We start from the raw sequence: 17,563 nt of genomic DNA, 5'->3' as shown, positions 1-17,563 counted from the left end.
GAGGGAGAGAAACACAAATCGGCTACCTCCTGCTCGCCTCCTACTTGGGGGTCAAGCCTGCAACCCAGGCATGTGCCCCCACCAGGAATTGACCGGGAATTGAACTTACAACCTCTTGATGCATTGGAGGATGCTCATCCAACTGAGCCACATCAGCCAGGGCGTTTTTTTTTTGTTTTTTTTTTTAAATATAATCCATCACTTTTTCCTCATGCTGTGTCTCTAGCATGGTAGGAAATCTTCGCAGCAACTTAGTAATTCTAACATGACAAATGCTCTAACCCCTGGACTCTGTCCCCTACACTGACCCCAGATCATTAATCTTACTTGTGGAAAGGAAAATCTTAACAGAAATTGAATATTTCTAATATGAAAAATGTCCCCCTGCTTTAGCTGTTACAATATCCCCAATTTTCATCAGTTATTTTCAGGGTTATTTTAAAACCACTGACCTCAAGCTGCAGCAATAAGTGAATTTGATGATTGCTGGCTCTTCTCTTTTTTGGAATGAGGATGTCAATTTTCGGTGTGGCCTCAAGTTTTGTTCTCCTTGAGAACTGCCCTCCCACCAGATTTCCACCCCCACCCCCTCCGGGGACCACTGACGGGACCATGAAGGTTCAACTGACAGGATGGATTAGCAGGTGCTACCCTCCTTTCCATGTCAATCCTAGAACTGGCTTTTTTGGGTCGAGGGATGGCTGGCTACCCAGCTGAGCTTTAAGGCCAGATTGACTTAGCCAATCAAACAAAGGCTAAGTTCAACAGAGGTGTCACTACTTCATAAGGCAATATCATTTTGATGATATTTGCCAATTACAAAACCTTGGTTTCTCACACATTTATTGTCAGGTTAAAAATATTAAACATATTTTTATGGGTACTGAGCAAAAAAGCTGACTATTCTTGAATTATATTAACTAATATTTCCATAAATATGTTTTTAAAAGAATATTAATTTGGTAGGATTTAGTAGATATTCATTTTTTTAAGTGGCAGTAGAGGGTGTGCCCTGATAATAAATGTTTGGGAAACACTGAGTTAAAAAATTAAGCATGTTGTTTCACTGGCTATACACTATAACCCTGTCCTGGGAGAGTCTAGAGTTGCAGCATTTCACAAACTCATTTGACCTCAAATTCTTTTTAAAAGGAGCGTTCTGTAGGTGCTTATGTTACACAGAACACACTTTGACAAGGGCTGATATAGGCACTTGAGTGTATCCTTGGGCCAGGTGCTTAATCTTTGAGGCTCAGCTGTTAACAGGCCAAATAGGGACCCATGGAGGACCCCTGATCACAACAGAATCCTCAGAACTAAAATGGAGTGAATATTTGCTGTGTGCCAGGCACTGTGTTCAGAACTTTGCAGGTTTTAAATCATGTACAGCTCTCCCAGAGAGGTTCTATTATTATCCCTAGTTTACAGATAAAGGGGATGAAGCACAGAAAGGTTAGGTAACATTTCTGAGTTCACACAGATAGTAAGTTGGGGAACTTGGATTTGAACCCCAGCAGTCTGATTCTAGAGTCTGTGTCCTTAGCCACATGAAGCTATGGTCAGCCAAGAAGTAGAGCAATGGAACATGCTTCTAGGAAGCCACATGTTTAAGAATTAAAGAACTGAGAATGAAGCCACAGTTTGAGAGTTTATGCAGAGCACATTTCCTTGAAGGTATACTTCCTAAAAGAACAAAACAGGAATTTTTAGGAAAAGTTAGACTGCAGGAAGCAATAAATGAAACCTCAGCTTTCACAAAGCACTGCTATTTTTTGTTTTGTTTGCATTCATTTTATTTTGTTAATGGAAATAATGTTACTGTTTGGTTATTTTGTCCTACTTAAAGATAAATTGGTACTCAGTTGGATTATTACACCTTCAACTGGGAAAAATTCAAATTCATATAAAAAACCCCCACCCTAATCCAAGTTTCACTTTCAAGTCCCATGAAATTCCAAATAAGTATTTTAAAACACAACAATGATGTGTTCCAGATGAAATTACTTTGTAATTTAATGGTTTGGGGTTATTTTTATATTGTATCAAGTCAGACTTTTAAGTCTGGAAGACCAGAAAACACACTGATCTGAAAATTGCTGTGGTCCTGCCCTGGCCAATGTGGCTCAATTGGTTGGAGCATAGTCCCCTACACCAAAAGTCGGTGGGTTCGATTTCTAGTCAGGGTACATACCCAGGTTGCAGACTCACTCCCCAGTCAGGGCACATGCGGGAGGCAACTGATCAATGTGTCTCTCTCTCTCTCTTCCTCACTTCCTAAGATCAATTTTAAAAATAACATTTAAAAAAGAATGGTATGGTCTATTTTATGTAATTCTGTTGTAAGCTCATCCTGCAGAATCTGGAGGTTTTCTTTGTCTATTTTTTGTAATGGTCTTTCTGGTACAATGGTACGTATTTATTTTCCATTGTAATTCCAGTTCCACTGATGTATTAGTTAAATGCCAGTATAAAAATTCTCCTGAAAGCACTAGAATTGACAAAGAGTAGTTTCATTAAAGGAAATTAAAACAAATAGGAATCTAGTTGATAAGTAGAAATATTTACAGCACTTATCCATCCTTTGGAGAATTTTTTTTTTTTTACAACAGAGAATACTGACTATATTAACTTTCTTTTCCTTATAAAGCAACTGGGCATTTGTCTTGCATAATCCCATGGAAAGCATATTTTAAGATATTATAATTCATACTGTCATCAGATTATGGAAATGATAGCTCTACTGTGATTTTTGTGAGGGAGAATTGGGTAACTGTGATATCTGTTCTCTTAAACTACCTTCCTGAGGATGGATTGTATTTCTCTGCTCTGTTTTGCAGCCCTGAGAATGAAGACTCGTCCTTCCATTTTGATGGGAGTGGGTATTCTGTTGTGGAGAAGACGCTACGGGCTACTGTGACACACATTATTATGCTTTTTAGTACCTTTTCAACAAATGGGCTTCTTCTCTACCTCGCTTCAAATGGCACTGTAAGAATCTCCATGGGGCACTTGGTCCCACTGTGTATATACAGTTAGATTGCCATGAGAATATTTATGTTTAATGAATATTTTATGAGCATTTACTAATACAAACCCATATATGTCATATTATATCCCTATTTTAAATAATTTATTATATCAGTACAGGCAAAGCTTTGGCAGAGCACCAAGTAGAAAATAGGTTTCCCATCATTGTAGATGTCAATTGAACATTTGTTAAGTTTTGAGCTTAAATAATATGTCTTGTTCTATGTTCACTCTGACCACTGTGGCCTTATTTGAAATCCATTCACTGGATTTTCATATTTCCATTTTTTATCTTATATGCTGGTGATTTCTCCCAATCATCTAGTTTTATTTTTAAGAACTAGACCTTTGTCAGGCTCAATGAAACAGACACAGAGAGATCCTACTTCTCTTACTGAATCGTAGGTTTTGATAATGAGTGTATCTCATATACGTGTAGTATTTCAGAAAGCCTCTGTGGACACCGAGTTTCATAGCATAGACCTCTGGCTGTTGGGCCAGGTCCAGCTTTCTCAGTTTGTTTTCAGAAGGTTTCTGCCATCCCTAAATGGAAAGGAAAACTTGTAATAATAATGCAGCTGTGGGTAACTACTTTTCTTTTTTACAGAAAGACTTTTTATCCATCGAGCTGGTCCATGGCAGAGTGAAAGTTACAGTTGACCTGGGCTCAGGGCCCCTTGCCCTCGTAACAGACCGACGCTATAACAATGGGAGCTGGTACAAAATCGCTTTCCAGCGGAACCGGAAGCAAGGTATGTGCACAGCTGAGTGGATGGGATGTTGGTTGGCCTCATAGGAAAAGAAATATTTCCAAAATCTGGTCTTTACTTACTTTAGCTTTCTGAGTAGTCTTAAATGATATTCTAATAAAAAGTCATTGGGATACTAAGCATCAGGATTCATATTTTTCTAGAAGAATATTAAATTCATAGATTGCTTCCCAAATGTATTATTTAACATCAAAGGCTCAATTGGAAATCAAGAATCAAATCAATTCTATTTTCTTTCTGGATTTATTGACCTGTACAGAGGATTTTCAGTTAATAGTCAAGAACATTTGCTGGTTAAAATGGCAGAATGTAAAAGAGCATGCCTTTGTAAATGACCTTCGTTAGCAGAAGTTTGTGGTTTACTTTAGTGTAGCAAGTGACTTTCATTTCTCATCGATTCCTTTCAATCCCCTTTAGGACTCCTAGCAGTTGTTGATGCGTATAACACCAGTTATAAGGAAACCAAGCAAGGGGAAACCCCAGGAGCATCTTCTGACCTCAATCGTCTTGATAAGGATCCAATTTATGTGGGTGGATTACCTCGGTCAAGAGTTGTAAGGTATGATACCACAGTGCAGAATTTTCATATTCTGAATTACCAACTAACTATACTGGTTTCCTAGGGCTGCCATAACAGGGCACCACTAACTGGATGACTTAATAGCAGAAATGTGTTCTCTCACTATTCAGGAGGGTACAAGTCCAAAATCAAGGTGTTGGCACAGTTGCTTCCTTCTGAGGCCTGTGAGAAAGGCTCCATCCTACCTTCCCGTAGCTTCTGGCAACTTCAGGCTTTCCTCAGCATGTACAGGACGCTCTCTGTTTGTCCACACACTGTTTCCCCTCTGGGTGGGTCTCTCTGTGTCCAAAATTTCCCTTTTGATAAGGACGCCAGTCATACTGGATTAGGGCCTCCTCTCATGACTGCATACTAACTTGACTACATCTGTGAAGACCCTATTTCCAAATAAGATCATACTTACAGATACTAAGGGTTAGAACTTCAGCATATTTGAGGGAGGACACAATTTAACCCATAACTTCTACTTTGATTCAAGCCACTCTATGTCATATTAATTAATTTTTGCAGTAAAATTAATGATTTTATATTTATACTCTTTAGAACATCTAGAAATTGTTACTGTGCAATATTTGGAGACCCTGCTTTCCATCACAGGTCATTCTCCTCTCTGGACATTTTAGAGTAATAGAATCTCTTTCTAGGCAAAAAAAAAAAAAAAAAAAAAAAAAAAAGAAAAAGAAAAAAAAAGAGTAATGTTTCTGCAGACTTATCTGGATTCCCTCTTTGTGTGATAAGAATGAATAACCTATGTGAAAGTTGAAAAACCAGCATCAGTTAATTGGATAAAAGATGGCAGAGAAGAGAGGCAATGAAATCCTTTTATAACACTGATTTATGCTTAACTTTGTGACTTTAATACTTTATATAAACTTTGTGTGGTTTATTGTCTTCAGTTTTATAATTTTTGATTGGAAAATTAAGCTCTAACTTTTTTTGAAGACCTACTGTCAACACAAGATAGCTTCTAGGGAGTGGGATCATCAAATGTCCAAACTGAGTCACCCAGCCCAGTGGTTTTCAAAGGTGTGTTTATAGCACTGTCCCACCTTGAAGCCAAGTTCTTATACACAATCCCAATATGTGGCACAGAAGTTTAGCCACTCCAGTTGCTAAGGGTTGAGCAGTGCAGAATCCACTTTTCCACTAGCCCAGTGGTCGGCAAACCACGGCTCGCAAGCCACATGCGGCTCTTTGGCCCCTTGAGTGTTCTAATGCCACTTCTTCAAAATAGACTCGCCCAGGCCGAAAACCGATTTCTGCGCATGGGCCACGAAGTTTCAATCGCACTGTACGTGCGCGCCCGCATGTGGTATTTTGTAGAAGAGCCACACTCAAGGGGCCAAAGAGCCACATGTGGCTCGCGAGCCAGGGTTTGCCGACCACTGCACTAGCCCCTTCTTTTTGCCAGAAGTTTCTGAAAGTTTCAAGGAACATAGTTTACAATGGCAGTCACACACACCCTCCCAGTCTTAGAAATGAATACACCTAAATTTCTGGGAATTGGTCACGTGCCCCAGGTCTTACCCCTCCACCAAGACAGAGCCAGGGCTGGAAGTCTGTCTCCTAATCTGATTCCAGATATCGCTCCCTGACATGGTGTGCACGGTGTGCTCGGGGTGTAGCAACCAGCTGTGTCATAGTTCATCTGTGCTTTGCTTAAATAACAGCGAGTGTAGACATTGGAGAAAAGGTCAGAGCCCCCTTTCTAGGACGATATCCCCAATCACTGACTCACGCTAGAAGGGACTTGGTAGCAAGGTCAGCCCCTTATCGACAATGGAAGAGGCTGAGATCCAGAAAAGTTGAGATTTTCCCTAAATCATACCATTGTTGTGATTCACGGCTCATTGCTCAACACAGAGAGAATGAAAAATGAGCTGTGACTCTAACAGGAAACCTGATATTTATGATGGTAACTTGGAGCTCTTCAGTAGTTTCTCTGTTTTAGAAATGAGAGCCTGACCACAGTACAGCCTCACCCCACTCATCACAGCAGAGTGGCAACTTCTGTTAGGAAAAATATGGTATTGACTTGGAGTCTACAATAGGGTTGTGAATAATCCCAGACTTCACCAAATAACATTATTTCCTTCAGAACAAAGTTCATAAATATGTAGAATGAACAACAGCCAATGACTTCTGTAGCCTGTGATCCTAAGAAATCACATTGCCTGCACTTGCCCCCATGGAGCAAATGTTCTGTGTACATGGAGACTGCATTATAATCTCTGCACTATGATTTCCTCATGATAGTGCTCTGTCTTTCTTATTATTGGCCTGTGTTTTAATATGTTTAAATTGTAATGACTAAGTTTCCCTTGAAATGTAAACATATTATCCAGGTAGCTATCTAAATAGTCAAACACACAAATTATTTCCCTGTCTTTAGTCCTAAAGAGAGCATTTGTTTGAGACCTGCAGTTCTTACCATCAATATCTCTCTTAGAGGGAGGCCAAACACTTCTGCAGAAGGATACTTGGAAATAGATCTTCCTTATTTGTAGATCCATTTTCATCCCTTCTTTCATAAATGGAATGATAATGTTCTCATGTCCTTCCCTACAGGAGAGGCGTCACCAGCAAAAGCTACGTGGGCTGTATAAAAAACCTGGAAATATCCAGATCGACCTTTGACTTACTCAGAAATTCCTATGGAGTGAGAAAAGGCTGTATCCTTGAGGTGGGAAGCAGTTTATTAATATTGGAACGAGTTTCTATAAATGCCCACTGGGTTCATAACACAATGAAGTAATAAAATCTAAAGCAGTGGGGTGAACAGGAAAGAGGTGGGGCAAGTCCGCAGTGGCCTCCACCATGGGAGGGTCAGTGTGTGATGGACCTGACGCTGCTGTTCCCTCTCCTTTGTGACCAGCCTATCCGGAGTGTTAGCTTCTTGAAAGGCGGCTACATTGAGTTGCCACCCAAGCCTCTGTCACCAGAATCGGAATTGTTGGCAACATTTGCCACCACAAGCAGCAGTGGCATCATCCTGGCTGCCCTGGGCAAGCGTGGGGAGAATCGGCAGGTCCATGGGGTGAGTAGTTCAAACGCTACTGAACCATGAGCTCAGGGAAATGACTTCAGGAACAACTGGATGGAAATGACTTGGTCGTAAACAGTTATTGTTTATGAACATGAATTTTTAATAAGCAAAAGTGACTATTGCTAAATATCTTTCCCTTATGAATCCGTGATTTCTTTGTGTTGTATAATCCATGTTCCTTTTTTGGCTACTGAGAAGAAAGATACTTGCTATCTACCTCTAATTCTTTTTAAACTTATTCAGATAGTGTATACTGAATTCTCTTCTACATGTTATGGTTTTTACTCTTCATCCTAAGTCTAAAACAGCAAGTCCTGAAATTCTGTAAAGTTATTTAGAATAGTGTTCCATGAGTGGGATTTTGTTTACCTATTATTGTAGAACTAGAGGCCCAGTGCATGATTGAATCAGTCCCCTACACGATTTCGCTTTCGATCGCGGGGGGAGCTGGGTGCCTGTCTGCTGGTGCACCAGGCCTTTCAGAAGCCTCCGGCACGGTGGAGGCTTCTGAAAGGCCTGGTGCCAGAGCGGACAGGCACCCAGCTCCCCCGCTTTTGATGGTCCGCGGCAGACGTGAGCTCGCTGCCCCAGAGGCTCCTTCTGTTTCACAGTACAGCCATGGCGCAGACGCTGAGCTCGCGGCGCCGTTGCTGGCAACGTGAGCTCAGCGTCCCGCTGGCCTAATTGGCTAACCCAGCCACCCCGAGTCCCGCCCCCTGCGCCTCCCGCTGGCCCAATCGTGGGTGTAGTGGAGTGATGGTAATTTACATATTACCATTTTATTAGGTAGGATTGAAAGGAGCAGAAAGAGAAATGTGGCCTGCAATAAGCAGTGGATCAGCATAGGAGGAGTGAAAAGTTGGTTTTCCATATTAATGTTTCATTTCAGTAGAATAGGTAACATTTACCCTTTCCTCTGTGCAAACTTGCGTGGACCACATCATCTGAAGAACCTTCACAAATGCTAATGTATCATATTTTTTTATTTCTTTATTGATTAAGGTGTTACATATGTGTCCTTATTCCCCCATGGCCCCCTTAATGAAGTAGAGGCCATGCAGCTACAGCTTACAGAGTGCTGTCCTCTACTCTGGACGACACTTAACAGACACTGCTGTGCAGTTATCACAACCACTCTGCAGAGTGAATGCTGCTCCTGTATTTTGCTGAGGAAGAAGTGGGTTCAGAGAGCCTGGTTAACCTGCCCGAGCTCACACAGCTATTATACATGTGTCACACTAGGGCTGAAACACCTCACAAGCCACTTGATGAAGGGCTAACAATGCCAGATTGGTTTCTGGGCTCCACCAACTTTTTTCTTTTCCATTTCAGGTGAAATTCATGTAACATAAAAGTAACTATTTTAAAGTGAACAATTTAGTGACATTTAGAGCTCTCACAATGTTGTGAGGCCACCTCCTCTATCTAGTTCCAAAACATTTTCATCACCCAAAATAATAGCCTATGACATTAAGCAGTTACTTCCCACTTCCCCCTCTCCCTGCCCTGGGAACCACCAATCTTCTTTCTATATCTGTGAATTAATTGATCTAGTCTATATATTTCATATAAAAGGACTCATACAACATGTGATCTTTAGTGTCTTTCTGTATATTTTACATAAAAAGACTCATATAACATGTGATATTCAATGTCTTTCACTTAGCATGTTTTTAAGGTTCATTATAGCATGAATCAGTATTTTTCATGACTAACATACTACTGTATGTACATAGCATAATTAGTTCATTGCTGAACATTTGGGGTTGTTGCTACCTTTTGGCTATTGTGAATAATGCTGCTATGAATATTCATATGCAAAAATGTTTGAGTACTTGTTTTCATTTATTTTGGGAGCATATCTAGGAATGGAACAGCTGGGCCATGTGATAATTGTATGATTAACTTTTTGAGGAACCATCAGTCTGTTTGCCTCCACCAGTCTTAACAAGACCACTTGCAAATCAAAGTTTGCAACTAAGTCAGCAAAAAGGAATGCTGTCACCCAATGCTAGCAGTTCTGCTGGTGGACGGAGATCTTTTCAATCTGGCACCGAAAGTTTGAAGAGCTTTAAACATTTTCAAAACCTTCAACTCTTTAATCCCACTTTTACAAATATTAGAAACAATTTCACAGGAAAAAAAAGTTAAATGTTCATTATGTAGGATTGTTAAAAATTATGTATAAAGTATTGTTGTTGTTACTCCTCACCAAGGATATTTTTGGCATTGATTTTTAGAGAAAGTGGGAGAAAGGGATAGAGAGAGATAGAGAAACATCGATGTGAGAAAGACATACTGATTGGTTGCCTCCTGCATAAGCCCCAGATTGAACCTGAACCCAGGTATGTGCCCTTGACTGGGAATTGAATCCTTGACCCTTGGTGCTTGGGCCCACGTTCCAACCACTGAGCAACACTGGCCAGAGCAAATGACCTAAATTTTTAACAGTAAAAGGAATAGATCCCACAATGAGATAGCACCTCACATCTGTTAGAGTGGCCATTATCCGAAAGACAAGAAATAACAAATGTTACCAAAGCTCTGGAGAAAAGGTAACCCTATTGCATTCTTGATGGAAATGTAAATTGGTATAGTCACTATGGAAAACACTATAGAGCTTTATCAAAAAGTTAAAAATAGAACTACTATATGACCCGGTTATACATCTGGGTATATCTGGGTATATATTGGAGGGAAATGAAACCACTATCTGGAAAAGATATCTGCACCCCCATGTTCATTGCAGCATTCTTTTTTTTTGGTTTGTTTTTGCTTTTTTTTGTTTGTTTAGCCATTTCATACAGAAGGAGGACACAAACAAATCCACCCCCTTCAGATCATGGCAATGCTAATCTATCCCATAAGCATAGCCACTAGAATCTATTAGGAGAATCATTGCAGCATTCTTTATAATAGCCAAGACATGTATGTTAACTAAATTTAATTGTAATCATTTGCAACATATACATATGTCAAATCATTATGTTGTACATCTTTTTAAAAATATATATTTTATTGATTTTATTACAGAGAGGAAGAGAGAGGGATAGAGAATTAGAAACATCAATGATAGAGAAACATCGATCAGCTGCCTCTTGCACACCCCTACTGGGGATGTGCCCGCAACCAAGGTATATGCCCTTGACCGGAATCGAACCTGGGACCTTTCAGTCCGCAGGCCGACGCTCTATCCACTGAGCCAAACTGGTTTCAGCAATATGTTGTACATCTTAAACTAATACAGTGTTACATGTGAATTATATCTCAATTAATAACACTGGGAAAAAGGAGAAATAGATTAATGACTTACAATATATCTATTTGTTGTTACATAATGTGGCAATAAATAATAAATATGCAGATGATGTGGAAATGCAAACCTTTGATATGGTGTGTGATAATAACATAATACAGAATATAAAACATAAGAGTAGAGATTAGAAAGTAATATAGAAAATTTAAAATGGTTGTTTTAGATGGTGATATTTTTAAGAAATTGCTTACTTGATGCTAATATTCCCACATTACCTTTATAAGATGACAGTTTTTGAAATCATATAGTCATGTTTTTATGTGTAATTCTCTATGAAATCTTTCCAGCCCTTCTTCTCCATCATGCTGATTGAAGGCCACATTGAAGTGCATGTTAATCCTGGGGATGGGACCAGCCTGAGAAGAGCTCTCCTGCACGCTCCCACGGGCACGTACAGCGACGGACAAGAGCACTCTGTCTCCTTGATACGGAGCGGGAGGTATGTGTGTAACTAGGGCATGGTGACCTCACGAAGGCTCCACAGTAGGAATCTTGTTATGCCTCTTTGTATGAGTGATTGGGGTGATTACTGTGACATCATTAGCAGTCAGTTTCTCACAGAGTCACAGTTTTTATAGTTCTAGATAATTCAAAATAATTCTAGAACCTGGCTAGAATCCCTCCTTTGGAATTATTTTATATGCTTTGTCATAGTTGCAGAATTTTTATAACTGAACCTTAACTCTGCCATTTTCTGAGGCCCAGTATAAATTATCTTTATATTGGAATAGTTCTGTGACAAATAGTATTAGTAAATAGCACTATATCAATACTGAATAATACAGGGTAAAATGTAAAGAATAAGTAAAATGTGTAATATCAACATTCCTGTATATTTCCCTTCAAAACTATAGATCAGATGTTTTAAAAGCACACTGGACATTTTATTACAGGTACAGAAATAAAAAACAAAACAAAAAACCCTCCAAAAAGCAATTGAATTTAATAATCTATACTAATAAAAGGGTAATATGCAAATTGGTCACGATGCCCTCACAGTAACAACCGAACAGCAGGCTGTGTGGGGCGTCAAGGCTGGCAGGGGGGTTAGGTAGGGACGACCAAACGACTGACCAGCAGGCTGCGTGGGGCTACCAGGCCGGCAGGGGGGTTAGTGAGGGACAACCAAACGGCCAACCAGCAGGCTGCATGGGGCGACCAAAACAGCAGGGGGGTTAGTAAGGGATGACCAGTAGGCTGCGTGGGGCGACCAGGCCGGCAGGGGGGTGAGGGGTGACCAGGCCAGCAGAGGGGGGCATTGAGGGGTGACCAGGCCAGCAGAGGGGGGTAGTGAGGGGCAACCAGGTCGGCAGGGGGGGGCAGTTGGGGCAACCGGGCTGGCAGGGGAGGGGCAGTGAGGGGCAACCAGGCCAACAGAGGGGGGCAGTGAGGTGTAACCAGGCCAGCGGGGGGGGGCACTAAGGGGCGACCAGGCCGGTGTGGGGGGCACTAAGGGGCGACCAGGCCAGTGGGGGGGCAGTTAGGGGCGACCAGGCCAGCAGGGGTGGCAGTTAGGGGCGACCAGGCTAGCAGGGGGGCAATTGGGGGCAACCAGGCCAGCGGGGCGGTCAGTTAGGGGCGACCAGGCTGGCAGGCAGAGGCGGTTAAGGGTGATCAGGTTGGCAGGGGGTCAGTTAGGGGTGATCAGGCAGGCAGGCAGGTAAGCAGTTAGGAGCCAGTGGTCCCAGATTGTGAGAGGGATGTCTGACTGCCAGTTTCGGCCTGATCCCTGGGGCAGTTGGACATCCCCCAAGAGGTCCCGGATTGGAGAGGGTGCAGGCTGGGCTGAGGGGACCCCCCCCGTGCTCCAATTTCGTGCATCAGGCCTCTAGTATCTAATGACATTCCATTCATTTTTGGAGAATGTTCAATTGTAGGTTTTAACTTTCAATTCACCTTTTTATTCACACACAATGTCATGTTAAATTTTATTTTCAGGGAACTTTTATTATTTAATACGTACTTGTGGAATTATGTATTAAATTTCTTTTCTTTTCTTCTTCAATCTTTTAGAATTATCACTGTCCAACTGGATGAGACAAAGCCTGTAGAAATGAACTTGGGCCCATTGGCAGAAAGCATGACAATAAACGTGTCCAACCTGTACATAGGGGGGGTTCCAGAGGGTGAGGGGGCAACGATGCTCCAGATGAGAAGGTCATTCCATGGCTGTATCAGAAACCTCATCTTTAACATGGAGTAAGTATAACTGCTCTCAGCATGTTTGTGACTTCCAGATTTTTTAATACTCAGTACTGACACTAATCTGCCATCTAATTTTTCTGTTTGAGATTGCCTAAAATTCTACAAGTACCTGAACCGAACCCCATTGTTCTATCATGAAAGTCTCCTAAATGGATTTAAAATAATGGATAAATCTGGTCATCACAAATTAAAAAAATATCATCAAACATTAGTTCCATAGGACTATCAATAAACAGCAGAGATCAACTATATTGTTGGCATGTATTTAAGAGACTAGAGATTTTGTGATAGTAGTTTTCTTTTTGTCTGGAGGTCACTGATTTAAAGGAGCCTTTACAACTGTGCTACTTGCAGCTTCAGATTATTAATGGCTCCTCCCAAAACAATAGCTGCCTCATTAGGAACTGGAAGTCACCACCCCCTGTGTGGAGCTCATGCTGCAGAGGAGAATTAACATGTGCCCATGGGCATTTCGTTCTTCCCCACTCACCCTATGTCTGTGGTCAGCGTGCTGGTGGGACGAAAGCCAGGCTTGGACCTGGGAAGACCAGAGTCTGCACAGTGGAAAGTAAATGTGCACTGAGCATTGGAGTCTGGAGTTCCCCTCTTGACTTGCCTTGTGACCTTGAGCAAGGACTTAGATCCTTCATGGTCTCAGTGTCCTTCTTTGTGAAAGAATCCCTTAGGAGTCTTTGAAATTTGCAATAAAACATTGCTTTGGGTTTCAAAACAAGTATAATGTCAGACTGTAGTTTAGTTATTTGTACACTCAATATTTATTTACCCAATTGTTTGCTTAATAACTAATTGATTAAGCATCTTTATGTTCCTGCAAGCCATGAGGCTGGGAACGTGGTAGGGCAGAAACGTTTCTGTGCTGTACATGGCCGTGTCCTTGGCATGTGCCAATAGGGTATGTGTGGACAGCAGATATGTTGCAAGGCTTCAGGGTAAAGAGACTTCTGACAAGTGTAGTTCATGACTTTCTGGCAAAGGGAAACCTGTTAAGAAAGAATCAGTGTTTGACTGAAGCCACTGTGCAGTGCTGTGAGAGCCAGAGGCAGAATCTGGCCCTGAGGCAGCCCAGCCAAGGCTGCAGGAGGAGGAGACCACATTCCAATTCTTGAAGGATGCTCAGGAATGGCCAGGTGGACAACAATGCAGGGAGGAGGTGGGAGGCAGAAACATCAAACAAGAGAATATATAAGGATATCTGGACTTCTAGTCATTGTGGAAGATGGTCAGTTTGGTAATATCAATGTTTTTTTAATGGATTTTATTTGTTCAATAAGCAGATGACATTGGTTCATGTGTTAGCTTGCAATCTTTTGATTCATTTTGAAAACACTTTGTTTCTAGACCTTTGGATTTCACTGGTGCGGTTGGCTTTGAACACGTGGACTTGGACGCTTGCTTGCTTTCAGAAAGGCCTAGGCTGGCTCTTCAGGAAGAGGACAGCGAGCTCCTGCCAGAACCTCATCCTCTACCACGTCCAGTAAGAAGGGCTTTCTTTCATGGTATCAGGCGCAGCCCAGAGGAAATCAAAATGGGGGCCTCGTTTTAGAATAGAGGAAGCTGAATGAGCCCACTGGAGCAGTGACGGAAAGGGAGGAGGTGGTGCCACCAGTCTGGGGGCAGGACTGCCGAGGGAGCCAGCCTTCTGGTGGGTACCGAAGCACAGAGAAGATAGGCCCTGCCAGGGAGGCTAACGGGAGCCAGAAGGGTGGGGGAAGCGCTCAGCTTCTTCCATTTACCTGCCCTCCAACCTCCCAGCATGGCCCTCCATTGGTAGAGCCAGCTGGAAGCCACTTTTCAAAGGAGCCTGGACAGTTAAAGGAGACATCCCTGTGATGAAAGCAGTGCAGGGGCAGGGAGGGTATGGTCCTTAGCAAACTCATAGGTGACATGGTGCAGCCTTCACAGATTGAGTATAGCCCTCAGGCACTCGCATTTGGCTGCCAAAACCACAAGCTTTTTACAGAGTTTCTGGAAGGATTCATGATCACTTTGGGTTTAGTCAGAAATATGAAAATAAGTACTTAATGCAAGCCATTGTACATATCACAGTTGCTTTAAAAAAAAGGATTTTATTAATCTAGGAAAAATCAGTTTTGAGCAAATATGTTTAACAACAGGCATTACTAGTTTTCAGTTTCTCTTCCCGTTTGTGATTTCTCAGTTTCCTTGGTTGAAAGCACGCACTCTAATTACTTAGATGCTGGTGCAGTCTCGGGAAAAGCAGTTCCTTCCCAGGCCCAGTCTTTGCGTCCAGGACAGTTCTCTGGTAGCATCGGCCCACCCCAAGCTGGGAAACTGAGTCCGAGGCCTCACTGGTTTGGGGTCAGTGTGTGGAGGGCACTGTGGGGCACAGGTGCCCGGCCACCTTCTCTGGCTCCTCACATTCTGCCCTGGGGGTCTAGGAGCTCCTTCCAGCCAGACTCCTCTTTGCTTCACCTTCTCCTGTCCATGGCGAATTAGAGATGTCAAACTCAGAGGCCCTGCTGTCACCTGTGGGCACTTGTGGTGTCCCAGGCCTGTGCTGCAGCTGCTCCTGCAGGAATGATATCTCCATGCCCTTCTGAGCTGGGGGAAGGTGGGCAGCAGCAAGGCCTCACCACTTGAGTGGGATTGAGGGGAAAGACAGACACTCCAATTGCCTTTGTAGACAGAGAGCTGGCCAGTAAATTCTTTAAAAACAAAGATTAAATCAGTGAAAACATGTATTTGTGGTTGTTGGTGTTCTGATACCGTTGCTTCTGAGATGTTTACTTCATGAAAACCTGTGCACATGTTAGTGGGGGTCCTGGAGGTGTGTGGCTGAGAGTCTTGTGTGTCTCTTACAGCAACAGTGTGCCATGGACGGAACCCCAGAGTATGTCCCCAATGCTCACCAGTTTGGACTCGCACAAAGCAGCCATTTCGTGCTGCCTTTCAATCAGTTGGCTGTCAGAAAGAGGTAGGCCTTGTTCTGACGTTCTTATAAGGCGTCCTATTGCTACATGAATAGGGAGGTATTCTTTGCAATGGGCCTTCCCCAAAACAGCTTCTTGTATTTCTTATGGAGTGCTCAACTGGCAAACAAAAGGCACAATGAGAAGGCAAGGAGGTAGGAAAGCAGCCTTCATGCAAGTCAGATGCTTACAGTGTGGAGAAGTTCCTGCAGTTTGTCTTCACCTCTTGTAGATGATGGTTGGTTTAGCCTCTGTGTGTATGTAGGAAAGCATGGAAGAATCTATCTAAGTCACTCCTCAGTCCAGAATCCGAAGTCCCCTAGATCTATCATCATCTAGACTCTCAACCCCATTCTACTGTAAGGATTCACTAATCGCATGAAATTGTCTACCCAAACTCTCACTGTGCCCCTCAAAATTCCCCAGGGCCACATCCACACTGGTCGACACATTCAATCTCGCCCTCAAACCTGCCTGTCCCCAAAGAATCTTCTCAGGGGACGCTGGTTCACATGCCGCAGATCTAGAGGCCCGAGGCTGGCCAAGGTACCTCCAACTCCACCTCTCTCCTCTCTGCATCGAATCTCTGGCTGAGCTGAAGTTCATGTCTCCAGACTCTGCCACACCCTGCTCCTCTTCTTGTTGCCCTCTGTGATCAACTCCTGCCCCCACCACCTTCAGACCATAGCTTAGTGTCTTTTTGTACCACTCCTGCCATCCTCAACGAATTCACAGCCACCCAACACCGGGCCTTCCAAGTCCTCTGGTTCCAGTCTGTTGGAGCTCTTTTCCTCCCTCCTCAGCCACACTCTCCCCATGGTCGTACCTTTGCCTACTTCATAAGTATTTATTCCACCTCCAAAGTCTCTACTTGAAGCATCCTATGTACTGACCTCTTCCTCATCTCTACTCTGTTGCTCCCCTAGGAGTTCCTCAGCTTCAAGACCTCTAAGCCCTGATGCTTTCCCATGATCATCACCCCCTTCTGTAGCCCCGAAGTGCAATTTATTCCCTACTCCGAGAGGTTGGATGCCATTATTACACATTCCTTTGCAAACCCCCTTAATACTCTCATCTCTTCTACCTTGACCACAGGTAAAACCCACACTTATTCTTGGCCTAATTCATGCCAGAACCCAAGCTGGTGGTCAAGTCTGCAGAAATGCATGTCTCCTTCCTACCTGGTTTTGACATTAAAGCTATGGTCACACATAGAACCTCAAGCTACATGGGGAGCCAATACATTTCTCTATTATGCTTATATTTTTTATTATTTCATAGTTTCTCCTCTTATCTCAAAACTCATATATCCCACTTCCTGCCCCAGCTGATGACTTGCCTCACTGAGAAGACAGATCTTCATCTGTCCACCTCCAAAAAGAACAATCCACTGCTTTTGTCCCCACACCTCCCCCTCTTCCCCTGCGACCATGGAGGAACAGTCCTCGTTCTCCTCTCGCTCGCCCTCCAGAGCCTGTCACCTCTCTCCTCTCGAGGACAACAACAGCAACCATATCTCCTTCTTTCATACATAATTCTCATCAGCACACAAAGAATCAACATCGCTCTCATCATCAGTGAGAATAAGAGGATTAAACACTGTGCCAGAGACTGTCTCCGTGTATTGTACACACATACCCTAACTTAGTCCTCAGAACTATCCTATGA

General features: G+C 42.7%; 1 protein-coding gene across 1 annotated transcript in view; it reads left to right on the top strand.

Moving 5' to 3' along the window:
- Window positions 1–17,563, top strand: part of LAMA1 (laminin subunit alpha 1) — a 144,407-nt gene that overhangs the window by 115,414 nt on the left and 11,430 nt on the right. The window contains exons 49-57 of the mRNA XM_079783773.1: window positions 2,838–2,988; window positions 3,635–3,779; window positions 4,215–4,356; window positions 6,946–7,060; window positions 7,253–7,414; window positions 11,027–11,178; window positions 12,753–12,938; window positions 14,304–14,439; window positions 15,788–15,900. Coding sequence (XP_079639899.1) covers window positions 2,838–2,988; window positions 3,635–3,779; window positions 4,215–4,356; window positions 6,946–7,060; window positions 7,253–7,414; window positions 11,027–11,178; window positions 12,753–12,938; window positions 14,304–14,439; window positions 15,788–15,900 — 1,302 coding nt within the window. The remainder of the gene's footprint in view (window positions 1–2,837; window positions 2,989–3,634; window positions 3,780–4,214; window positions 4,357–6,945; window positions 7,061–7,252; window positions 7,415–11,026; window positions 11,179–12,752; window positions 12,939–14,303; window positions 14,440–15,787; window positions 15,901–17,563) is intronic.

This window comes from Cnephaeus nilssonii, assembly GCF_951640355.1.
Source record: "Cnephaeus nilssonii genome assembly, chromosome: 11".
In the NCBI taxonomy this organism is placed as follows: domain Eukaryota; kingdom Metazoa; phylum Chordata; class Mammalia; order Chiroptera; family Vespertilionidae; genus Cnephaeus; species Cnephaeus nilssonii.
The sequence above is the reverse complement of the archived record's forward strand: the minus strand, read 5'-3'. Positions and strand labels throughout refer to the sequence as shown.